Source organism: Branchiostoma lanceolatum, chromosome 6 (genome assembly GCF_035083965.1).
Source record: "Branchiostoma lanceolatum isolate klBraLanc5 chromosome 6, klBraLanc5.hap2, whole genome shotgun sequence".
Classification (NCBI taxonomy): domain Eukaryota; kingdom Metazoa; phylum Chordata; class Leptocardii; order Amphioxiformes; family Branchiostomatidae; genus Branchiostoma; species Branchiostoma lanceolatum.
Window position 1 is genome coordinate 18,326,082 of NC_089727.1, and position 26,855 is coordinate 18,352,936.

The 26,855-nt window shown below is 41.3% G+C and overlaps 1 protein-coding gene across 1 annotated transcript in view; it reads right to left on the reverse strand.

The window, feature by feature from the left end:
* LOC136437465 (leucine--tRNA ligase, cytoplasmic-like) overlaps window positions 1-26,855 on the reverse strand; it is a 48,879-nt gene that overhangs the window by 10,330 nt on the left and 11,694 nt on the right. The window contains exons 15-22 of the mRNA XM_066432087.1: window positions 26,722-26,807; window positions 26,383-26,448; window positions 26,118-26,200; window positions 25,051-25,189; window positions 24,144-24,353; window positions 23,350-23,410; window positions 22,887-22,950; window positions 19,187-19,370 (exon numbers count right to left, since the gene is read on the reverse strand). Of these exons, the coding sequence (XP_066288184.1) occupies window positions 19,187-19,370; window positions 22,887-22,950; window positions 23,350-23,410; window positions 24,144-24,353; window positions 25,051-25,189; window positions 26,118-26,200; window positions 26,383-26,448; window positions 26,722-26,807 (893 nt within the window). The remainder of the gene's footprint in view (window positions 1-19,186; window positions 19,371-22,886; window positions 22,951-23,349; window positions 23,411-24,143; window positions 24,354-25,050; window positions 25,190-26,117; window positions 26,201-26,382; window positions 26,449-26,721; window positions 26,808-26,855) is intronic.

Sequence of the window (26,855 nt, forward strand, 5' to 3'; positions counted from 1 at the left end):
ACATTTCTATACTATATTAAACAGTAACACATCATGCAAATCATCTTATTCATATTTGATGCAAATTTCAAACTTCCTTCAGTCAAATCCATCTCAACTTTTAACAAACTCTGTTGAGTAAAACTGTATCTTAGCCTGAAATCTTTTTTCCCGACACCTCAATTATGTTTGACAGAAAAATTCTACCAGAAATAATATTTTCCGGTCCACTGCATTGATTCCCATCATGACATTAACTCTACTCTTGTCACGGCCTCCTCTAGATCTGCATGTGTTACCACACACCATAGCAACGGCCAATTAGAGAAATATGTAATGCAACATATGAATAATACAAAATATCTTGATCTGAGTGGCAGTAATGGCAGCACTCTCTTCTTTACTTGTAAGATGTGATGCTGTATTTCATAGGACAACTGCTGGAACACAAACTAATGTGAACAATTCTTTTAGTTGTACACGAAAATTGAACGAAATTAGTTGTCCGAAAAAACAAACAAGGTGACAATTTGCACCAGCAGCCAGCTTGTTTGACACCTGATAATAGCGTGCCCTGCGTTGCCCAGACGGCTTATTGCTGCATGATGTATTTTTCATATTCAGAACTATGCTATTCTTCTACAATCAATGCATATCATTTGGCATAATAATCGCAGCAAACTTTTCTGAAGGTCTTTACACGGCAAATTTTGTCTGTCAAAGATGACGGAAAGTAGCCTGAGTACCAGCCTCCGTAGTGACCGCTGGCTCAAAAAAATTGCTTGCTAATCACAGACAGCCTCCGTGGTGACTATATAGTGGCTCAGGTCAGGTGAGGTTAGAAATCAATTGTTTTTTACCCAGCGGTCACTACGGGGGCTGGTACTCAGGCTAGACGGAAAGGGCTAAACTTTTGTTTGCGGTGTCAGCAGCGAAATTCCGTAAAATGACGGAATGACGAACGTCGGCTAGAACACTGGTCACATTCCTGACAAGTGTCCCTCCCCTACAAATGACAGCTTTGACATTCTCTGGTGATAATAGACTTTCTATGTCTATTTTAATCATTTTTACTTTCACCATAATCAAAAGACGTTCTCTTTTCATCTTCCTCAGAACCTGACACCTTCCTCGGCCTCGAGAAGGTAGAAAAATTGAACCTTGACAAGAATGCCATTTCCGTGATATCCCAGCATGCATTCCGTGGCCTGCCCAACCTTGCTAGGTTGCTGTTGTACCAGAACCGCCTGCGTTCCGTGCCTGTTGATGCGCTGCTGCAGCCTGCAGCACTGGCGGGTGCAGACCTTTCGAAAAACCACATCACCACGATCGACGACCAAGTCCTGCGTCTGAGTCAACGCCAGAAGTTTCGTCTTACGATAACGGGCAACGAGCTGAACTGTGACGGGAATCTGACGTGGTTCATCTGCAATCTACCGGACCTGGACATGATTGATGTTTCCAACGTCCTGAGGTGTGCATCACCAGATGATCTGCGTGGAATTCTCCTCACCACCATGAGGAAGGACGTCTGTCAGACCGTCACGGACGGGCCACGACAGGGGCTCAGGTCCGTCACAACTGGTCCTCGTATCAACACCAGTCACGACGCCATTCCCACAGAGATGCCGTACACTAGCAATATGCCAGGCTCTGAGTATACGACAGGAATCGACTCCCCGACTTTCACTGATGACGATGACAGTCGCCATGTCAATGTCATCATCACTGCTGTTGTTGCGCCCCTCCTCCTTGTCTCGGCATCAGTGGGTGTCGTCTACTTGTGCAACCGCCGTCGTGGCACGGGTTTGGCCGGTCACAACGCACCTGCCGACACAGACGGAAGCGATAAGATTGAGCCGTACGCTGTTGTCTACTCAAACTCGGCCGGACTGCAAGCATCGGACGGCGACACAGCCACAGGCAGACGGCCAACTCCTGCTCAGGACCAGACAGCAGAGGATAATGATGACATTGAGCCGTACGCTGTGTCATACATGGATGTGTCATGCAAAGGGAAAAACGGCAAGCTTGCGCCATACGCAACGACTTCCTTTGCTCACATCAAGGCATCAGATCTAGAGGACAATGATGACATTGAGCCGTACGCTGTGTCCTACATGGATGTGTCATGCAAAGGGAAAAACGGCAAGCTTGCACCCTACGCAACGACTTCCTTTGCTCACATCCAGCCATCAGACGACGACCAAGGACCACAGCTTCAGCCATATGCAGTGACCCACGATGAAGACCCAGGGCCAGAGCTTCAGCCATATGCAGTGACCCACGATGAAGACCCAGGGCCACAGCTTCAGCCATATGCAGTGACCCACGATGACGACCCAGGGCCACAGCTTCAGCCATATGCAGTGACCCACGATGACGACCCAGGGCCACAGCTTCAGCCATATGCAGTGACCCACGATGACGACCCAGGGCCACAGCTTCAGCCATGTACTAAAACTTGCACTGACAACCCGGAGCAAGGTGATGACCCTAAGATCCAGCAAAAAATAGTCAACGCCGACCCAGCACAAGCTACAAGAGGCTGTACAAGGGCAGGTTATACGTCACTGACAAATGCCACTGGCCAAGGGGCAACAAACGTCAAACAACCAGTCACCCAATTAGAGGGCCAGTCACTGCCAACATGGGCAAACATCAAACCAAACTTTGAGAGAGTCCATGGTTATACGTCACTGACAAATATCACTGGCCAAGGGGCAACAAACGTCCAACAACCAGTCAACCAATCAGAGGGCCAGTCACTGCCAACATGGGCCAACATCAAACCAAACTTTGAGAGAGTCCATGGTTATACGTCACTGACAAATACCACTGGCCAACGGGCAACAAACGTCAAACAACCAGTCAGCCAATCAGAGGGCCAGTCACTGCCAACACGGGCAAACATCAAACCAAACTTTGAGAGAGTCCATGGTTATACATCACTGACAAATACCACTGGCCAAGGGGCAACAAACGTCAAACAACCAGTCGGCCAATCAGAGGGCCAGTCACTGGCAACACAGGCCAACATCAAACCAAACTATGAGAGAGGGCACCCATCAATGAGAAACAACAGGGGTCCTTATGGAGTGGACAAGAGACAAGAGATTCCAAGTGTAAGTGGGATGCTGTACAGGAGTGGTTCACAGCACGCTGGTGCAAACAAGCTCTATAAGACAGCTCATGGACAGCTTGAGAGTCAGGACAGCACATCTCAAAAGCTGTACAACACAGCTCATGGACAGCTTGAGAGTCAGGACAGCACATCTCAAAAGCTGTACAACACAGCTCATGGACAACTTGAGAGTTCGGACGGCACATCTCAAAAGCTATACAACGCAGCTCATGGACAGCTTGAGAGTCAGGACAGCACATCTCAAAAGCTGTACAACACAGCTCATGGACAGCTTGAGAGTCAGGACAGCACATCTCAAAAGCTATACAACACAGCTCATGGACAGCTTGAGAGTCAGGACAGCACATCTCAAAAGCTATACAACACAGCTCATGGACAGCTTGAGAGTCAGGACAGCACATCTCAAAAGCTATACAACACAGCTCATGGACAGCTTGAGAGTCAGGACAGCACATCTCAAAGGCTATACAACACAGCTCATGGACAGCTTGAGAGTCAGGACAGCACATCTCAAAGGCTATACAACACAGCTCATGGACAGCTTGAGAGTCAGGACAGCACATCTCAAAAGCTATACAACACAGCTCATGGACAGCTTGAGAGTTAGGACAGCACATCTCAAAAGCTGTACAAAACAGCTGGTGGACAGTCTGAGAGTTAGGACAGCACATCTCACATGATGTACAAAACATCTAATGGACAGCCTGAGAGTGAGGACATTCATGCTTGAATCAACAACCAAAATTGATGATATACAAGGCAAAGTCACTGATTCTAATATTGTGAAAAGTACAAACTGGGTAATGTAGGGATCTTCACATTATAGTAAAATTAGAAGCACTTTTTTTTTGTCAGAAAAGAATATATATCCACCCAAGTCACCACATTTTACTGAGTGTTCTGATGGCTCGTTGAAATTTGTTAACATAACAACATGATGGAGTTTATAAACTGTGGACATTTCTTGTAAGTTGTAGCATGGGAATCAAGGTACAATTATTAATATGAAAACTTTTGTGTGCAGTGCAGCTGAATTGAATAAAAAATGATATTTTAATGTTATCCTTTTGTGTGTGTGGTTCTATCGTTCTGTGATTGTAGCTTTCCATTACATGCACATAGTGGTCATAAAAACATCCCTGAAGTTCCAGTACAAGCTGCTAGGAGGCCCAAACCTACACCTCTTCTTCCTTAGTACATATCTCTAGCTATCTGCCACAGAAAAAATAAGACCATAGCTGCAGGTCAAAAGATACAAAAATCGGAAGTTCTGCTGCAGTACCAAGGTCACATACCATGTACGTGGGCAAAAATCAACCCTCAGTTATAATTTGTCTTCCCATCACCTCCTTACATACCAAATATCTTCACACTACACCAAGAGCTTCTTTTATTAGTAACAAGAGTTCAGTGACCTCGTATCTCCATAAAATATTTTGATTATGAAAATGACCTCAACATTTGCTTAATCTATGCTTGTTCAAGTACACCTTTAACTGACTTACACTGTGACACAATGTTAATGGGCCCAAAATCAACGTTGACCTTTGTCTTTCCATCACCTACCAACATTATGATACATGTACCAAATATCATCACAATACACCAAGAGGTTCTTTTAAGTTTTATTATTAATTATGCTGACTACAAAAAGTCAGAAACAAAAACACGCAAACACACACACTCTCAAAACTATATCTCCATTTTCCATGGACTCCCGAGGTAATAAGCCAATGTCTTACAAGTACTATATACATGTACCAGTCATCCGGCCAACCAACTTATTTGTCTGGAGCAACCCCTCTCCGACCATAATGCATTTACCCTCTATTCGCAGCGCTACGCCTGGCCCCGCGCGCCTCCGACAGGTGCCTAATTATCTAATTGATAGATGGTAACCAATCAGAAGGGCTATGTAACAGTGCAGGTGTGCTAAGAAGGGCGGGAGTATATAAAGAGGGGGAAACACAGCAGGAAGTGCGTAGTTTGCCTGTGGGGAGAGAAAGCAGGCGGGGATTTAGGGGGTAAAGGCGAAGGGTAGGTGGCACCGACGGGAAACAGTAGGGTAAGGGTGGGAAGGTTGGGGGGGGGGGGTGCAGTAAGGGGGCTTCTTCCCCTGCCCACCCACCCTCCCTATTGGTGCTCGCCGGAAGCATTTGCCTCGCGTTCTGGTCGGGGATGGGGACTTTTTCCGCACTCCCTATCTCATCTCCATCACCGGTCGGAGGCGCGGGGGATGGGTGTGGCGTTGCGAATATCCCACAATCCCTTCTCTGGTTAGTTTGAGAGTTTATCTGTGTTGGTAGAAATCTTCCTAAAGCAAAGTTGAAGAGCAATTTCTAACACAAACCTTAGAATACTCAAATTTTCGACTGTCGAACTCCAGTCTTTGTCAAGGAATGAGCAATCCAAACTTCTTTTAGATCACATTATTCAGATAAAACATGAGACTCGGTGAGCAGTGGATCATAAAATAATTCAATTAAAAGTTTCATAGCATTAATGTTGCCCCCATAATTGTTGAAACCAGGATTGACTGTACCTGAACGCCTTCTCTAAATCAACATTATTTTAAGGCAAAATAAAGTTAGGGGTTTCTCTTGGGGTTGCTGCACCGTGAACTTCAAGTTGGCATTGTGGTGAGGACGTCCCTAACCAAAGCTCATTTTCACCTGAGCCGTAGGAAAATATAGGTGTAAAGTACCTTCCAAAAAGGCACAATATTGGGGGCTAAGCTAATGCTAGGGATTTGAACCCAGAACATGACTGTATAGATTTTAAAGCAACAACCCCGGCTGTTACACCACAATTCCTAAATCATATTCACGCTGTGTTATTTGTTGTATCCAGAAATGAGTCTCACACACAAATGCAATATGGAGAAAGAATTCCTTTGATGTCCCCTCCTCTGCTCTACATGTATGCCATGTATTGCATCTCGAGGGAAGTGGTATTAGGTATTTTCAGACGTTTCGCTGAAGTGTTGAATATTATAATCGTATAAAGCCTTTGTTGAAATGAAAGGTGAGGGACCAGTGAATCCAACTCTCTATTTAGTAAATGTGTATTAGCATAAGTCAGGTTATGATTTTAATGAGAATTTGTTTTTAATTAAGATTCATCCACTTTATTTCATTTTTTATCATTACTAAAATGATTCCACATTTCATAGTTCAAAATGGGTTAAGTATGAGCTGTATGCCAACAGGTTTTTAAGATAATTTTGTCCATGGCCAGGCCTTTTCAAAATGAGAAATTCATAAAAGGCTATACCACCTTTAATTTGCTTAAATTTCATATTTTAAAAGAAAATATAAAAAAAATACTTAATAACTGGAAAAACATGCATAACAAAAACAAATCATGGGGGAACGAAGCGATTCCTTGGTGTACTCAGTTCTATAGAGTGAAAATAGTGACTAACATGTTCTCAACTAAAAAGAGAAATTCTACCATTCAATAAATGCATTTCACATTCAATGAATGCATTTCCCATTCAATAAATGCATTTCCCATTCAATAAATGCATTTCCCATTCAATAAATGCATTTCCCATTCAATGAATGCATTTCCCATTCAATGAATGGATTTCCCATTCAATGAATGGATTCAACATTTATTAAATATATGGTAGATACATGTAAGATATTCTAATGCAAATGTGTATATATATATATATATAAATATATATATATATATATGCCTTACATGTACAGCACAGACTTCGGCATATGCATCACAGTCCCGCGTGATTCCGTGGGACGTACCACAGGATAGCGCGGGACGTATCATGCATGGGTTAACACGGGATGTATCTTGGGATAGCGCAGGACGTGTGCACGGGTTAGCACAGCATGTATCGCGGGATAGCTTCTTCTTCCTGACCACCTCTGTGCATGCACATGCATGCTGGCCACAGACCCACCGACAGACAGAATAATCCAACTTTCTAGGCAAAGGTAATAAAAAGGGCTGCATATCACTAGTATTTAATAGCAGTACTCAGTACAGGAACATTACTGCAAAAAATCATTTAGGTACAGGTCCAAAATGACAGAATATCAATGCACCGAAACTGTACCTGAATATCCTTACAATAAAAAAAGTTGTATATACCTCGTTTTGTACTTATAAGACATATTATTTCCAAACAGGTTCATTTAGCACTGAAAAAAAAGTGCAAACACTGTATCTGTATTGGAATCAGCATTCTTGATTTGAGATCCTCTCGGAAGCATGGGTTCTCTGCATAAGACACTGGAAGTCTAAATAAACATTCTGTAAACTGCTTATTTTTACATTTCTTTCATTGTTAAAGGTCTGTACCCTAACAAACCTCAGTGTTCTGGTGTACATGTAACGTAACGTGACCTATTTACGTGCAGGAGTAGTTAACGTCCAGATTGGGTCATGTGCACATGTCGCGGTGTATTATGCCAAAGCCTGTTCTCATTGGAAACAAAGAACGTCATAAGTATGATCCTCAGCCATCTCTCTCTTTTATACAAAACATTTAAAGGGTTTACGTCCTGCAACATAACAGAATAAACTCCTGAACCAGTAACAACTGCAGTTGCACGGAAGCGTCATGCATGACGCATTTCATATGTAATTCTACAACGCGTATTCCATCATGTTTTCTAACTTACACGATAGCAAGTATCTTTTAAACGTAGCTGACGTTAAACCTTTCTTTGGTGATTCGAGGTTTGAAACTCTTGCCAGTTTTAGGAAGGTTTGATACAACCTAGTGACCCCCGCTCAGATGATACATTTTTGTACGGCATAACATCATGGCCATGCGTCTATCACGTGAACGCCACGTGCTGCTGATTTCCGGAAAATTCAAAACACAAAAATTGTTTTGTTCCATCGCGTCGGGCAAGCGGAGGGACAAACATAGTGACTTTACTGTCATTTGTCTGTAGACTACTTTCGACAGCTACTGTGCATTTTTTTTCCGGTCTATGTTCTTCAAGCGTAGCACTAGAAGGGAAAATACTGAGGTGGACGATAAAGGGTAAGCCTGGCACAATTCTACACCATATACCCCAGTATAAATTCATGCTCGCACGGCGGAGAAAAAACTTACAGACCATGCATTTTCTTGTTAGAAGAGCTGATATTTCTACCCATGGGTTAAACATTTAGCTCTGTCCATGCGGTTATAGAATATATAACCTTTTGAATAAATCGGACGTAAACTGGTCATGTTACGTTACCTCTAACTGTTACCTTTACCAGATGTTTACAGCTTAGGCTTTTACTTTTTAAAAAGTCAGTAGTTTTATACAGCATGATAGTGACAGCATTGATTCAACATTGCAGCCAACATCTCCTAAATTTGCCTCTTATTCTCAAATCCACTAAAAGAAGGTTAGATATTTTGCTACCTCCATGCCAGTAGACATGCAAAATATGCTTAAAGATGGAACAGTTCCTTGATATCTGCCTACAACAACTCTGGGCAGCCTACACTACCTCCTGAGGGGAAAGGGATTATCAAGCCCTGTTAGTCCTGTCATCATTACTTGGCCGTGAAATGGCTACTCTCTTAAGTAGCTTTATTCAAGAGTAAGAAAGGCTTTTACTTTTTAAAAAGTCAGTAGTTTTATACAGCATGATAGTGACAGCATTGATTCAACATTGCAGCCAACATCTCCTAAATTTGCCTCTTATTCTAAAATCCAGTAAAAGAAGGTTAGATATTTTGCTACCTCCATGCCAGTAGACATGCAAAATATGCTTAAAGATGGAACAGTTCCTTGATAAAAATTATCTGCCTACAACAACTCTGGGCAGCCTACACCTACCTCCTGAGGGGAAAGGGATTATCAAGCCCTGTTAGTCCTGTCATTATTAATTGGCCGTGAAATGGCTACTCTCTTAAGTAAACAATGTTCTCTGGGGGCTGGATCTCAAAACTTAGGCATGTATTTATAGTAAGTTGTGAAAGCCTGTGAAAATGTCCCTGTCAGAGGTAGAATTGTATTCCCAGCACAACTGACTCCAAAAACCCACACTGTAGCATTAGTTTCTTCATGTCTTTGAGAATTTTATTCATTTTTAAATATTCTATTTTCTGTCATTTTTATCTAGGGTTTCCAGCTCAGTCATTAACAACGATTTACAGTGGGAATAACTTTATATATTCAAGTTTGTTTTGCCTTCCACCAGTTTTCAAGACATCAATACACACCAATACCATAATACCCCCATTGTTTAGAACAAATTGATAGCAGATGCTGACAGCAGGCCTTGGGCTCAAACTCATCACTGGGCATGGTGCAGGGTGTATCAAGTATCCTTGCCCTGATTCTAGTAGCTAATATCCAAGCAGATGTTGGGCAAAGAGCCATAATGTTTTCTCTGTCAGTGGTTTCTCTGACAACCAAAACTTGGGGTGAGGGACTGTCAGAAAACCTGGCTGGTCAAAAAACATTGCCATCTTCCACACCAAGATCTTCCTAGGGACTAATTCTAGCTTCTGTCTTTCTGCTCCTAGCCTGCATAGAACTTTAGAAGCTGAAATTGGAAAATTCTTGCAAAGTTGCAAAGTTTCATTTTTCCAAAGGAAAACTTAATTTTGTTCACCTCTATGAGGTGTTTAGAATCCATAATTTGATTGAAAGAGTCAAATTTTGGGTTCTGGCTATCCTTTATTTTTTTTCAGAATCTGTGGTAATTCTGTAAAAGAGCAGTTGTGTTTGAGACTCCAAAATTAGAAAATTTACTCTGTCATGAGTCTGTCATGTCTTTCGACACCATCAATGTGACAAAGTAGAGAATAAGAGGTATTACTTCTATTCAAGGTGAAGTTAGATGTGGGTATTGAATATCAGTTTCTTCTGTAAAGGCAAAGAATGGTGTTCCCATATCTGCAAACCACCAGGGAATTCTCAGATCCACCACAGTGGTGAAACCAGGTCAAAGATAACCATACATTTATCTGGTGTACCATGAAGTCTCTCCATGCCATCCCTGTATTATGTTACTGCAAAGATTATTTCTCCGTGTGCATTATTTATCCCTGTAGATATCCTGGTACAAACGTCAAACGCCATCATTTTTGTGAGTGTGACATGTAGAGATGACTTCTATGACATGACATTGTTCAGCTTATGTTGGTACATTCAGTAGAGTTTTTAGAGTTTAATGATAGGACCAAACTATCAGTGGTACTTCAGACTTTCTGAGCTTTCAGGAGGGAGGCTGTTTCCAGATGCGGCTTTAGTTTCACATGGATTGTCTCAAGGCAAGGAAATCAACTGTTGCTGAGGATTTCCCCTAAAGGATAGGGTGGACCCTGGACAATTGTGTTGGGTAGAGTTTCCTTGGGGCCTGCTCCTGAGACAGAGAGGACTAGCATATGTACTACCGTGTAATATCACCCCACACACCATGGATGACGTCCCAGCGCATTGATTTTCACCTGCTCTCAACAACAAAAAACTCCTCCGAGGCTACGGAAATTGCCGACTTATATTGCCGCAGAAGACCAGCATTGTTCCATCTTGTTGTCTAGCAGTAAAACATATTATCGCACAGTTATGTACGACCACAAAATAAGTCAGGGGGTCAGGCACTGTTCAAGGAGGTTTAACCTCCTTGCAATGTTGTACGAGAGACTCATGGTGGCCTGCGAGTATCGCCCAGGTAATTTCAAAGACGTCCTAACCCGAGTGGCTCTCACACTACCTGGAGAGGAGTTGAGGCATTGGTATCTCAGTGAGATTTTTTTGCTGGATTTTTCTTTTTTTCGCCCACTCCTCTGCTTGGAAAGTATCTTATCTGCTGATCAATAAGGTGGATAGTGTGCATGTGTGTTTGCTGTTTGTCAACCACATTTCAGATTTTGTAAGAGAGAGCAACATCTATGCGAGGAGGTTTATGATCTAAGTTACCTAAGAGTAAGACCAAAGTTACGCTTAAAAAATCTATGTTTTGAAAGTGTTTCTTCTATACATGTAAGTACTGTAACATCATATATTTAGATAATCCAGTGTTCCTTCCCTGTGTGTTGAGGACATGGGATAACAAGGGGGCATCAGGATCAGATTAGGCATGGCTTGGCCAGACATGCAGGGACTGGCCCAGGGATAAATTTCCAAGCAGATGTAAGGATCTGACTCAGTCTCAATGTACGAAACACTGATTGATTGAGACTGAGCCAGATCCTTATAATAAAGTTATATCTACTTGAACATAGAGCGGTTGACTCATAGAGGATACATGTGGTGGAATATTAAGATATGTGAATGGATGAATTTATAAAAATGTAGTTGATAAAGTTAACATACTAGTACATGAATGTCAGACATTGAACCTTCCCAGCCGTCATCTATATAGCCAACATAGTGCATGTACATGTATGGCTGTCTTTATTCTGACATTCTAGCCAAGCCATGTGAAAGTGACTGTTGCCATGCAGGGCATACACAGTCAGACTAAAACTTCAGGACCAACATGCCCCCAGGAGAATTTTACCAGGTCGGACCCCTTCCGTTCGAGTCCTAAAATTGTCACCATTCTCAAATCGGCAGTAACAGGTGTGTTCGGAGTGTTCCTATAGAAATAGGTCTCTTGCCATAAGATCAGGACGACTAGTGGCAAAAAAACCTTGTCTTCAGGGGTGTCTCATGTTCTAAAAATGCTGAATTTACTGTGTTATCGGCCAGCCTGAATTTACCGTTAAGCGTAGCCTGCCCCCCCCCCATGCAGACCCTCGTATATTGCATATATTTTTGCTTCTTTGCCTCATTGGCCTCGTCTTCATTCTATTATGTCCACCGCGTGAGAATGGGGTATGGGGTGTTTAAAATCCATTGTAAGAGAAATGTTTGGGGTTCTGGGTATCCTTTATTGTTGAGGAATCTGTGGAAATTCTATAAAAGAGCAATAGAGGTTGAGACTCCAGAATACAAAATATGTACTTTTACATGTACATGCATTTTGACACCATCAACTTTTGTAACAAAGTAAAGAATGAAAGGTACATGTATATTCTATTCAAGGTGCAGTTATCCATCCTGGTGTCCCATATTGGCAAACCACCAGCCCTGGGGATTCTCGGGCAATCCCCCACAGTGGGCAAACCAGGTCAAAGGAAGGTCACCATGCATGTGTCTGGTCAAGGAGGTTTCTTATTTCAACCTCCTTGGTCTGGTGTATCATGTGTCTCTCCATGCCCTGTTTCTGCATGAATAGCTTTTAGTGTGTAAAAGATTCTTGATTCATGTAAATTTACATTTTGCTTGAAAGAGATAGAGCAACAAACTTTCTGATGTTCCTTCATTTATTTGCGAAAAGGAAAGGGAAAACAAATATTGTCATAATTTCCATGCTACCCATGCAAAGTCCGTGTGAGATAAAAAAGATATTCAACATGTTATAATCCCTCCCATATATTATCCACTGTACATTTTCTGGACAAATGACATCATATTTTGTGAGTTGAAACAAATCAAAGGAGCGAGTAGAAACAGAAGTGATCCCAACCGAGATTCGAGCTCACGCCGAAACCGGAGGCCAGATCACAGGCACGCACGCCTTAACCACTACGCTAAAAGGTCGCGACCAGTTAGCCTGGTCAGTTGGAGGTGCTTGAACCCCCACTGTTACAGAGTTACAAGTCAAGTCAAGTCATACGCCTTTTTGTTCGACCACACAGCTTATGACGGAATATGTTGGTGTTCATTCAGTAGGGTTTGAAAGCTTTTAACTTATAGGACCAAACCTGGTGGTACTTCAGACTGTCAGAGGTTTTAGAAGGCTGTTTCCAGATTTTCCAGATGTGGTTCTAGTTCCACATGGATTGTCCCAGGACAAGGAAATCAACTGTTGATAAGGATTTCTGCAGAGTTGATCTATCCGCTATCGACAATAAGATTCTAGTTGTCAGACTACCACAGTACCAGAGCAATTTATATATATGTGTACAACTGTACATAATAAAAGAAGAAAGATTTCCTTTTTCATCCAAGCTACAAAAGCCCAAATGTGCAAAACCAGGGCAATAACAAAATACGTGTATACAAAAAAAAACAGTTGTCTTTCTGCTGCTCAATAATCTAGCAGCAGGATAATCATATTGTGTGTAATACTGTTAGTCAACTTTATCTCAAATTTTGTAGAAGAGAGCAACATCTATGCTAGGAGGTTTATGATCTTTAAAAGAAACTTTTGTACATACATGACCTTGACCTTGGTTGCACTTCAAATCTAGGGTTTGAAAGTGTTTCCTCTACTGTGTCAACATATGTTTAGATTCAGTCTTCCTTTTCTGACAGAGGACAAGTTAGCCATCAGGATAAGATAGGTCATGGCCCTACTAAAACATTTACTAGAAAAGAAACTGCCAAGAAGAAGACAAGCCTGACTACATATGTCAGACAATGAACCGAGCCTCCCTCCAACATGTCCAACCAACAGTGTACATGTGTATGTGTGGACAGTGGGCCACAGATGTATTTTAAGACGTCTTGCTTGTGTCATCAACCCCCAGAGACCTCTTGTAACATTCAAGCTAAGCCAGCCCTGAGCAAGTAAGCCATGTGAAAGTGATTTGCCTGCCTGATCTTAGCCTGAATGACAGACAGTTTCCAGAGCTTTCAGGGGCAGGCTCTGGAATGCTACAGGACCATCCTAATTTTAAAAGTGGGCTAAATCTAAAATTGCCTTGGGAGCATACTGTAAATGCATTTGAGTTTGCATGGTTTTTATTTTGCGTTAAGAGGAAAATGGAGTGTTTGCTGTGCTGTTAAGTTTGCAGCAGCGCCAAGTCACATACTGCTTCAGCATTGGATAAAAATGTTGATGGTTTTAACTTCACGTGAAACGGTCGCCGCGAAAACTGTGAACATAAATGTAGAGGGGTTGTCTCGACACGACAAAAGTGTAGCAAATTTTGTACAATCAACTTGGGGTAGGCAAGAAAGTGCAGAAAGCTGTACTAACAATTTGGCATTACAACCCTTACATCTGCTTGGAGTTAACCAGGGTCTGTGGGGGCAGATGTCTCAGACACTCTTCACAGGGCCAGCGGCCACTCCCTGAGGTGAGGCAGTGGCAAGCACAGTTCAAGCGTGTCCAATCAGATGGTAAAGATAACATACTGGCAGGCAGGGAAGTTCTGTGCATAAACACTAGCCTTAGTGTCATCCTGTTTAGTTACAGGCTCTGCCTTTACAGAGCCTATAACTTACAGGACGACACTCAGGCTACATAAACATACATGAAGACTGTAACGTTACAATATAGTCTTCCTTCCAACTTCTGCTAATTGGATTTTTCAGCTAGGTAGATGTATCTGGAGTTTGCATTCTTGGGCAGACTGACAATTGTCCATGTGTTCTTTACCAAAAGCAGCTAGGTTGTTTCATTGTTGTGAGGTACAAAACAAGGCACATAAAGAAGGGAGAAAATAAAAGGTAAAAAATAGATAACCAGCTTCTGGGATAAGAGCAAAGATAGCCCTGTGATTACATGCTGTAACTGCAATTTCAAGCCCCAGGCCTTCTGTTCATGTCTGGCCCAGTACATGTGTTTTCTCAGGGACAGGGATAAGTGACAATTCGTCACGCTTACTTACAAAATGAAAACAGCTACTGGTGATGAAATAGCTACTGGTATTACTTGTAAGACTAAAGATGGAGTACAAGTTAGCTGGAAATTGTAAACTTAAAGTAAGATTTTGATGATGGATAACTTTGACCCTTTCTCTTTCCCTTATATATATATCAGTCATTAAGATAAGTGATATTTGTACAACACAAAGAGAATCCAAAGTTAGAACAAACTCAGTCTTGTCATCTTTTGCATTAAATTTCTCTAGAAAGTTCATTAAGTGGTTATTTGGCTACATGATGGATATCACAGCTTTAAAGAATAGATATCTAGCGTGATGAAAACTATCAATTTGTACGGCTGTGTGGATGATGAAACTAACATAGAAATGAAATGAAGACATGAAGGTCTTCTGTTTTGTCTATTAGTACTGCAAATGATAATAGGCCAAGCTGAGAACTGCAAATAAGACCTGTTGCAGATGCAAATATATAACCATCAATTACAACGGTGGTTTATAATATTTGGCACCATTTTAATCTGAGTAATTAATGAAGAAACATCATACCCTGGATGAAAAGTTACACTTTTCTCATTATTTTGATTTTGGAGGTTGATGACGAGAACCCTTACAAAAATGGGCACTGATACTAAACAACAACCTTAATTTTATCCAACACTCATTTTGTTGTGTTAGTTGCTCCGTTAAATTACATCGAAGGAGGAGATGACAGACCTATCATAGTATGTCTGGGTTCCATCTATGTATGTCACCAGTTTTCTTTGTTCTCAGATGGTTGAGTGTCATTCACTGGGGATAAAAATCAAATGATTAAGACACTTAAATGCCAACTCCCTTTTGGTTTTTGGTTAAGAGAAAGTGTTAAATTGTAACTGATTATTTTGTTTTAATGACTGATGGGTTAAACAATTTGGTAGGTGTGTCAAAACCCTTTATGGCAGACTGCTAATTGTGACATTACAACTTGTTCTTATGATGCAGCTGTGTTTTACTGTAAATGCATTTAAGTCCGCATGGTTTTTATTTTGCGGTTGGGAGAAAATTGAGTGTTAGAGTATTTTCGCGTTAAAAACAATAGTAGCGCTACTGTCATACTCATATGGTGGCAAAAAGTTTCGCAGAGGTTTTAAGTTGGTGCTGAAAGTTCACTGCGAAAACCACGAACATAAAACCACCCGAACATTTCTGCATTTACAGTAAATCTAGTCTGTATACACAAACTCCAGCTGTCCGGGGGTTTCTCTCCCCTAGCTGTTACAGGCGGCGGGCGGACACGGGGCTTGGCTGAAACCAGGCTACAGTAAATCAAATAAATATTATGCAAGAAATTTAGTGCTAAAAATGTCATAAAACAATTTGATTATTGAATACAAAACAAGAATTGAATGTCCAATTTAAATCAACAGGGGAGAGAAATTACTAACTTAAATTTATACTTTTTGACTAATCGACAGGCTAGAATTCAGTCAAGTCAAAGGCGACAGGCCGCCAAGTTTTTGTTGAGATCTGCATTACTTTGCCGTAATTACATGAACTTAGTCCGCTGAGTGATACCAAGGACAATATAACACACACTGCGTACTCAGCCCACTGAAACATTCCTGAGAATTGCACACTAGCAAACACACTGGCTTAAATCCAATGTCAACTCCAAAGAACCATACAATATTCTGCTGAAGTCACCCAAGATTTCCCAGAGCTGAAGAACAATTTTCGAACACTTTGGAGGTGTTAAGTGTTAAGGAACATTTAATTTAATAGCTGATTCAAAAGCCCTTGTTTTCTGTGAAATGGTAGGAAAAGTAGCGACCATGGCGGCATTTCGATATCAACCTTAGATCTCATACCTTGTCTAATACTCTTCTTCTTGTGACAGTTGAGAGACTGAATCTTGAACTCTCTTAATCTGAACCAGAGTCCAAACTCCATCGCACCTATCAGTACAGTACAATTTTCTTCTCTCTGAGCACTTACCATTTGTCATTTTCTAAAATGTGTCACATGGTCAGGACTGTTTGCAAGTGCAGATGACCTAGATAATTACACATGCATCTCAAGTTAGTATTTGATTATACCTGTGAATATCCATTTTTTTGTCCATATATCTTCTCATTGCATCATCAAAATTAAATTATTAATCAAAATCACTATACAAGAAGTGATATCTGTGCAACACAAAGTGACTCCAAAGTTAAAACACACCCAGGCTCTGTATCGTTTGCATTTGATACTTTGTCCACCTATTGTGCATTGTTCAGTGGCTTAATAGTGGCCTTGCCTCTGGAAATATAAGTCGCAAGTTCGGTCCCGGCTATGTCGCTCACCCGACAGGCGTGCTATCGGAAAGGGGTCCACTGTTCATTATCTTTGTCGAAAAGATCTATGGGAATTTAATATCCATATAAGTCAAGTAAGTCAGTCACAATAAACTTGTGAATACTGTACACGGAATCTCGCGGGACTGTGATGCACATCCCGAAGTCTGTACTGTACATGTAAAGTACATATATATATATATAAGATACATCCCGTGTTAACCCATGCATGATACGTCCCGCGCTATCCTGTGGTACGTCCCACGGAATCACGCGGGACTATGATGCATATGCCGAAGTCTGTGCTGTACATGTAAGGCATATATATATATATATTTATATATATATATATATATATACATTTGCATTAGAATATCTTACATGTATCTACCATATATTTAATAAATGTTGAATCCATTCATTGAATGGGAAATCCATTCATTGAATGGGAAATGCATTCATTGAATGGGAAATGCATTCATTGAATGGGAAATGCATTTATTGAATGGGAAATGCATTTATTGAATGGGAAATGCATTCATTGAATGGAAAGCACATTCATTGAATGGTAGAATTTCTCTTTTTAGTTGAGGTCATATTAATGTTTTCCTCCCTGCTTTTATAAATGTGATAAATGATGCCGGTGCTTCATACAGTCAAACCTGGCCGAGAAACCACCTGGCGCAGGCAACCAACTGCAGCCAGGACACATTGAAACAGTCCTGTCCATTTTTATACACTATCAGTTATGAAAGACTTTATGTGATCTTTGTACATGTAACATAAAAAATAAATAAAAATAAGCCACTGTCTCATAAGTACCATATAATACTAATCATCCGACCAAACAACTAATTTGTCTTAAGTAACCCCTCCCTGACAATAATGCATTTCCCTCAGTCCCTTCCCTGGTTACCTAAAGCAAAGTTGAAATGCAATTTCCAACACAAACATTAATTTTGGAATATCTAAATTTTCCACTGTCGAACTCCAGTCTTTGTCAAGGAATGAGCAATTATTCTGATAAAACATGAGACTCGGTGAGCAGTGGATCATAAAATAATCAGTTTCAGAGAATTAATGTCGGCCTCGTCTCTGTTGGGGAAGTTGTAACCAGGATTGACTGTGCCATGCTTTCTCTAAATCAACAAAACAAAATAAAGTTTGTTTTTTTATGCAATCAACTTCTCTTGTGTCGGATGCACCATGAAGATGGCATACATTAAAGAACCCATCACACTTATCGAAAAGAGTAGGCCTTGGGTCCATCCTTGTGTGAGTGGATCAAACTTAGTTTACAGTCTTATGCAGCTTATACCTACTGTACAAAACTGGTGTGTCATGCCTAAAAGTTGTTCTGTATCTGTATCTATATGAGCAGCTGGTTATATTACACCGAACGGTCTGTTACACCTAGTCTTTGCATATCTGACTGTATCCGTTCTTTAAAGCTACTTAGTGATGAAGCTCCTACAGTACTTGATGACAACGAGTTCCATTCTACTATGGTTCTCGGGAAATACGAATTTTTGAACACATCAATCCTTGGCTGATAACTCCGGTACTTAAAAGCATGACTATTTCTAGTCCTCTTCTGAGCTGGCATTAGATACTTATAAGTCGGTACGTCCACAAGTTTATTACTCATTTTGTACATCATGCAAAGTCTGGACGTTGTCCTTCTGTATTCAAGTGGCATCCATTGCAGATCTGCTTTCATTTTGGTGACAAGTCAATGGGCACCACCCCTGTCATAGTTGTTCGTGCAGAATCTGGCAGCTTGGTTCTGCACCCTCTCCAGTTTATCTTTGTCCTTCTTTGTGTATGGATCCCAAACTGTTGCAGCATATTCAAGGTTTGGTCTTACCAGAGACGTGTATGTGCTTTTACCTTTGCTGGGCATGCCCACAAATTACGTTTGATCACCCCCAATGTCTGTTTAGCCTTAGTTGTTACTTTGTTGATATGGGTGTTCCACTTTAGCCCCGTTGTTAATGTAACGCCTAGGTACGGGTGGTTCTTTGCTGCTGCTAGAGTGTCCACAGAACTGGTAGGTGGTTACAATTGGGGTTCGTTTGTTTGTTATGTGCATGATGTAACATTTTTCCGGATTAAACTGCATGAGCTTGTTCACGGCTAGTGCAAAACAAACAAACAAACCTTACGAAGGCCCTGTCGGACCAGTTTGTGGGGGGACCCCCCCGCAGGGTGTCCTTACTGGCCAGCATCTCCTTGACCCACTCCAGCCAGGTGTACAGGCGCAGGATCCCCGCATCGGCCATCCTCTCCACAAAGTTGGCATCCTCCACCGTGTCACCTGCATCAGCCAACGCCAGCCGCATGCCTACAGAAAGTCATCAACATGTATCAGCAATAATTATTACTAGTAATGGTTTTTATTGGTCAGAAAAATACCTGTGCAATCGGGCAGCCTTTCTAGTGCTGAATTGATGCAGGGTTTACAATCACATAAGGTCTCGGACCGGAGTTTTTTTGCGATTTCGTATGTAGGCCGACACCCTCAGGTCGACGGGCTACAATTCCGCCGAGAAAAGTAGGACGGAAAATGTAATCACATGGTCGAAAAGCGGTTTTCTGCTGTTTTCCGATGTATTTATCGGTATTGTCCGTTGTCCCTTTATTTTGGGTAGAAACCATAGTAAAATGTAAATTTGGCATCCGAAAATTATCATTTTTTTACACTTTTTTGATCGAACCTGCTCGGAAAAAACGAGTTTTCCTGGGGTCACGGCATATATGCTGAGAAAGCTTAGTAAATGGTGTCTCTGAAAAATGAAAAAAATAAAAAAGTCATGTGATAACTTTTTCGCAATCTCCGATGACGCAAATTCGGTGAAAATGCATTAAAAACGATGCTATTTGGGTCATCAGGCGAGAAAACCGCATCACCGTTCCCGCGGACTAATACGAAAAAGGCTTCGATAGCGAACCAACTGCACCGCGCCCAAAAATACTAAAACTCACGGGCTTTTCAGAAGATTCAAAATATTCATACACAGCTAAAACCATCACCAAGCAATCTCGGGCAGAAATCAGGGTGACGACCACGCACTTCCGGCAGATTACCGGGTCATGACCCAACCCCCGGTCACAATTGAACTCCGACCCGGAACCTTAAGAAACATATTTTGTCTTAAAATTTGTTCAAAATTTTCAGAAAAGTTATATCCACCATATATCCAAATTTGGCGTATCTGCGACTATTACTTTTCCCGCAGCAGGGGTTTAAAGTCATGTGAAAAACACTGTGTTTTGAGGCTATTTTGCCAACGTACAGGCCTTAACAACGTTACAGTAGGGAAATGGATAAAAACATCATTTTTCAGGACATCGCTTTTCAAAAAACAGGTAAAACGGGATGGAGAGCCTGCTCATGCCCTTGGCTTGGACATTATGCGGACTTTCCGTCGTTTCGGTGCTGCATATTGGCAGAAAAGCCTCTTTAAGAGTTGGCGTCGGTGACGTCACGCAGTGACGTCATGGTTCTCGAGGAAAACAGCAGGGGGTCGCGTTTTAAGTTCGTAGCTTTTAACTGAAACGAAGAATATGTCAAATTTTGGTATAGACTGGTAGACCACGGGTCGCACATTCCGAATCAAACGCGTCCGACATCAAATTCTTCACTACTTCACCGTAAAGGCCCCTTAAGCAGCACAATGCTCCCTAAATGTGTAAAAGAATGCATTCTGACACAGTCCAAAGCGCAACCTGGAGCATATCATCAGAGCTAGAAGCGGGCAGTTTAAATAAGTGCGTCCGAGATGTGTAGCGCGCCTAGTAGGCTGTCACTTCACACCATCAAAAGAAGAAAAGATCGCGACGTTAAGGAGCGATGAACCAAAAGTCAGAAAACCAAGTTTTGCCTTAAGAAGGCTTAAAGCACTTAGATTTTAGCTTAATTCACCCATTTAAGTCATCATAAAGGCGGGGCATCGCGAAAATCATACCGAAGGTCAAGTTGAGACATGGGCATCCATCAAATGACGTAGTCAGTGAATTCCTTTTAAAAACGGTTTGGCGGCCAGAAATGACTAAAGATGGCCGTATTTGAGGTTTGGGGGGGGGGGGCACATGGGGGAGGGGGGCGCCAAGCACCTGTCCATGGATATATCGAATTTAAAAGAGAAAAAAGGGCAAACTTCGGGTTTTTTTCAAACAAACTTACAGATTTTGATAAAAGCTTTCGAATGCGTCGAAATAACGTCATCTATGACGTCATCGACGTAGCCGCTGCCGTCCTTAAGGTCTCGGACCGGAGTTTTTTTTGCGATTTCGTATGTAGGCCGACACCCTCAGGTCGACGGGCTACAATTCCGCCGAGAAAAGTAGGACGGAAAATGTAATGACATGGTCGAAAAGCGGTTTTCTGCTGTTTTCCGATGTATTTATCGGTATTGTCCGTTGTCCCTTTATTTTGGGTAGAAACCATAGTAAAATGTAAATTTGGCATCCGAAAATTATCATTTTTTTACACTTTTTTGATCGAACCTGCTCGGAAAAAACTAGTTTTCCTGGGGTCACGGCATATATGCTGAGAAAGCTTAGTAAATGGTGTCTCTGAAAAATGAAAAAAATAAAAAAGTCATGTGATAACTTTTTCGCAATCTCCGATGACGCAAATTCGGTGAAAATGCATTAAAAACGATGCTATTTGGGTCATCAGGCGAGAAAACCGCATCACCGTTCCCGCGGACTAATACGAAAAAGGCTTCGATAGCGAACCAACTGCACCGCGCCCAAAAATACTACAACTCACGGGCTTTTCAGAAGATTCAAAATATTCATACACAGCTAAAACCATCACCAAGCAATCTCGGGCAGAAATCAGGGTGACGACCACGCACTTCCGGCAGATTACCGGGTCATGACCCAACCCCCGGTCACAATTGAACTCCGACCCGGAACCTTAATACAGTCACATAATTTTATCACATAGTAAACAGATACATAATATTTGCATTTTGTGGAACTGTCGCAAGGGTCTGGGCGGCTGCCATTCAGTGCCACAAGGTGACCTCAATACGACCTTCCCCAACCGAAGTCAGGTACCCATTGACATCTGAGTGGAGTGAGGAAAGTCGTGTAAAGTACCTTTCCCAAGGGCACAAGATCGCTGACATGACAGGATTCGAACCCAGGACCATTTGGTTCAGAGCCAAACGCTCTGCCGTTACGCCGCACGTCCCCACAATGGCTGAGATACAATTACTCTACATGCATTTAAGTTCACAGCGTTCTAATTTTGCTGCATGGACTGATGGAGAAAATTGTGTGTCTACGCTTAGGTTTGAAGTATAATTTGTAAATAGTCAACGATGTAAAAATGTATTTCCCACTTTTAGCTTGTATAATACACAGTATATTAGATCCTAAGCCTCTAATGTGACTGATGATATTCTCGTCACGTCAACTCAGCAGTTGAATCTCTAGTTCTGACAACAAATGGCATTATGTATGCATAATATTTATTTTATCAAAAGAATAATAATGTAATACTCAGTACACTAAAGTCTTGTCAATGTGTCACATGTCACTATCTTCAATATACAGAAAATGTAATTCAGCTCTTGTCTTGGGGCTGTCAAATGTTCTTTGAATAAAGCCCATTACCATTATCATTATATGTAATATGGATGAATAAACCGATGAATATGTAAAATTCCTAAGCTTAAAATGACAGATTTAACAATAAAATCTAACACCATGGGCTTCCAATCATTGAGTGGAATGGAAAAAGCTGTCACCTAGAGACAGCCCTGCAGCTGGTAGACAATGCTATATCAGTAAAAAGTACCAAAGACAATCGAAATTGAATCAAAGATGACTAGTGACAATTTACCGTCTGCAGAGAACTTCTCGATGGCACCCGTTAGAGTCAGGAAGTTTCCAGTGGACTTTGACATCTGGAAGAGGAGACATATTTCTTTAGTTTTTGATAAGATTTGAAACAGAAGAAAAAAATGGGGTCGGTAAAACCTCAGATAGCTATAATGATACAATATGTACCTTAAAGGTATACTCAACTCCAAAGGAGGGTTTTATTTTCTAGAAGACATCTTTATGAATACAAAATCAACCAAATTTGTAAAAGAGATCACAAATGAAGAAATAAATAAACCATGATTTTATAATCCAGGGATTGAGTGGTGCCCCTTCATGCAGACCCATGGGGTATGATGCATGATGGGAATGATGCCTTAGATAATTAACTATTGGTTCCTATTTTCAACTAATTTGAGTATGCCTTTAACCCGATTGTTAAGTAAAGCAATAGTTTATCGTCACTGTTTCTTAGAACAAACCTTTTCAGAGTTGAGCAACAGATGTCCGTTGGCTCTGACACCTTGTGGCCACTTGTCTTTGCTGTTTAAATGGATAAAAAAAGGTTGAAGTATACATGGAGCAGACAGTCATACCTTTTACATCCCAGCATGAAACACTGCATGGTTACATGGATACTATCTGTAACATAGACTCAAATACTCTTATGTATTGCATTGGTCCAACCCCTTATTGCCATGCTATCATTGGTTGAAACACTAATTGTGATTGACAGGATCGGTCTATTCACACTCAGTTCTACAGGTGCTCACAAGTCTGGCCAGATGGCACAGTGGTTGTACAGTCATTGGTCGAACCGCTAACTGCCATGCTATCATTGGTTGAAACACTAATTGTGATTGACAGGATCGGTCTATTCACACTAAATTGTGCAGGTGCTCACCTGTCTGTCCAGATGGCACACTGTGGTTGTACAGTCATTGGTCGAACCGCTAATTGTCATTCTCTCATTGGTTGAAACACTAATTGTGCTTGACAGGATAGGTCTATTTGCACACATTCTACAGGTGCTCTGACCTGTCTGGCCAGATGGCACAGTGGTTGTACAGTCATTGGTCAAACCAATAATTGCCATGCTATCATTGGTTGAACTGCTAATTATGATGGACAGTTAGGATTGGTCAATTCACAGACATATTCTGCAGGTGCTCACCTGTCTGGACAGATGGCACAGTGGTTGTACAGTCATTGGTCGAACCAGTAATTGCCATTCTCTCATTGGTTGAAATGCTAATTATGATTGACAGGTGCTCACCTGTCTGGCCAGATGGCACAGTGGTTGTATAGGAAGTATGTCAGGTGGTTGGGCACCAGGTCCTTCCCCGACACCCTCAGGTCAACTGGATACCAGTACTCAAACTCTCGCTTCATCCTGTTCAGCTTGTCCTTGGGAATGTCTGTTTTCGGGAAGGGCGCTGACTTGAAGAACACATAGTCCCACACTTCCCTCGTCATCTGTTCTGGTCTGGAGACAGTTATATGGAAAAGGATGACAAAATTGTATTATACGTTGATGAAGGTTAGACATCCAGGTAAAATGATACCCCAAAAATAGTTACTCAAGCAACTGGATAAAATTTTGAAACAGTCAGTGACTGACGAAAGATAGCGGATGCTGTCTGAAACGTGACTGTTTCAAAACTTAACCCAGTTGCTTGAGTAACTATTTGTGGTGCATGATTGTATCATGATTTGTTATGAGTTAGTAAGGGCTCCCTTGGAAATCAATTAGCAGTAAACTGAGGGCACCACATTAAAGATTCATAAATAAAAATAAAATGCAAATTGGTTAATCTTTATACAAATGAAGCTTGGGGATCTAAACATGATCCAGCTAGGGCTCTACCATAACGGTAAAAGAAAATCATGGCTCTACTATGTTCTAATTGTACCAGTAGTTGTAGTACTACTACAACTACTGTAGTAAATGTATATTATTCCTTCGAGTGGGTACCCTGAAAGACTCCTGTCTAAAAATAGAACAGCTACATGAAGGTGTATCTATAACAGTGAGAAATTCCCAATTGATTTATAACAGATCTATAACATAAAAGTGGTGAAAGCTTGTTTGCAACTGAAAAATTTAGCAAGTTGACAACATTCAAGTCATTTTTAAAATGTAAAAGGTAGTTTGGTTCAATTGTAGTGGGAGATGTTGGTACCTGATTCCCAGAGGTCCAGGTTTGGAGCCATCGAAGGTCCCTCCCTGAAGCAGATGTGCCACGGTGTAGTAGGCCATGTAGATAGTGGAGTCAGACAGGGACTCCACAAGGTACTTCTCATCCCATGGCATCTTGGTACCTTTTGATGAGGTAAAATATCTTAGCTTTAGATTGAGGTTCAAACAGTCCTGGTGTTATGATTGTATGGCAGAGTGGTCACAGAAAAAACAAGCTATCTGCCACCCAAAATTCAAGACCACAGCACGTCCAGGTCAAAAGATACAAAAATTTAAGTTCCGCTGCAGTACCAAGGTCACATACCAGGGGGCCAAAAATTGACCTTGAATTTCGGCTTCACAACACCTGCCCACATACCAAATATCATTGTAATCCATCAATAGGCTCTTGAGTTATGCTGACTGGAGTGGTGCGGAAACACAAACAGACAAACAGACACACCCAAAACTATATCTCCATTTTTCATGGAGATAAAATGCAAAAATAAAACAGAATGTGTCAAGATTTACAGTTAGCAATTAGGGCTGTGTACCTTAACAAAAAATCAGATACAGGTACAGCAGTTTAGGTACAGGTCCGGACCAGTACATGTACCTAAACAAGTTTGGTCAATTATCTGTAAGTTAAACATGTAGCCAACTGTCTTTTTTAGTGGTAGATTGACTGATTGTCATCTTTGCATGAGGATTTATGTACTTCAATCTCAAAAGAAGTCTATATGCAAATTTTCTTCATTTTTAACTGTGAGGTTATCGAAAGTGTCATCTCTGTCAAGCAATTCACCTACCTTTAGTCTAAAAAATGGTGTCCACGTAACTTGCAAACAGACTTCTTTTGAGATTCAAATACATAAATCCTCATACAAAGATGACAATCTACCACTAAAAATGACTTTAGTCTTAGTGTTTTAGTTTGTTTGGGTACATGTACAGGTACAGTAGATGTTCAGGTCCTGACCTGTACCTAAACAATTTTACAGGTATAGATACAGGTCCAGGGTTTAGGTACAAAGCTCTATTAGCAATACATGACATATCTACATAACTCACCCAGCCCAAAGGACCTAGAGCAGGCATGCTCATGAAGCCAGTCCAGTGTTGCTTCAAAGTTTTTCCTCACGTCATCAGTAAAGCTGGAAAAAAAACATAATACAAGTTTAATACCCAGACTCAGGACTTAACCATGATTCCAAATAGCATTTCTTGGGTACAACTTTATACAATATTCAGCACAATTTCGGCAAAGAGGAAGTTAGAAGCACTCCCAAGGCTTGTCTCAACTCTAGATCTGTATTATAAAAAGTGTTGGACTCACGTCTCGACCTGCTGCAGTGCTGTAGCTGTTTGTTTTTTCCATCCTTCTTCACCATAGTCAAGATACCTGAAACAAAGTATGGCATGTCAGACAGAGTGAGTCCAGATTGAAGAACTAAAAAACTGGTAGACACACACCAAGACAAACAAACACATAGACTGAAAACAGTACAATGTCTTTGTCAGATAACATTCTTTCAGTTACTTTGTACTTCTGTTTTCAGGGAGCTAAAAACAGAAAGAACTTATTATCTGACAAAGACCCCCCCCCCCCAGTAGTCAATCAATTATTTTCTAAGCACTACAACATCAATGAGGCTGTGACAGTAGTAAGACTCACCACTGATCACACAGGGCCACCACACACTCGTCCCCAGACCTGGACATGACCTGTTTCTCCGGCTCCATGTACACCACGGCCTCTTTCTGTTAGGGCACAACATTTGTCAAAACACGATTGAGTCTCTCAGACTC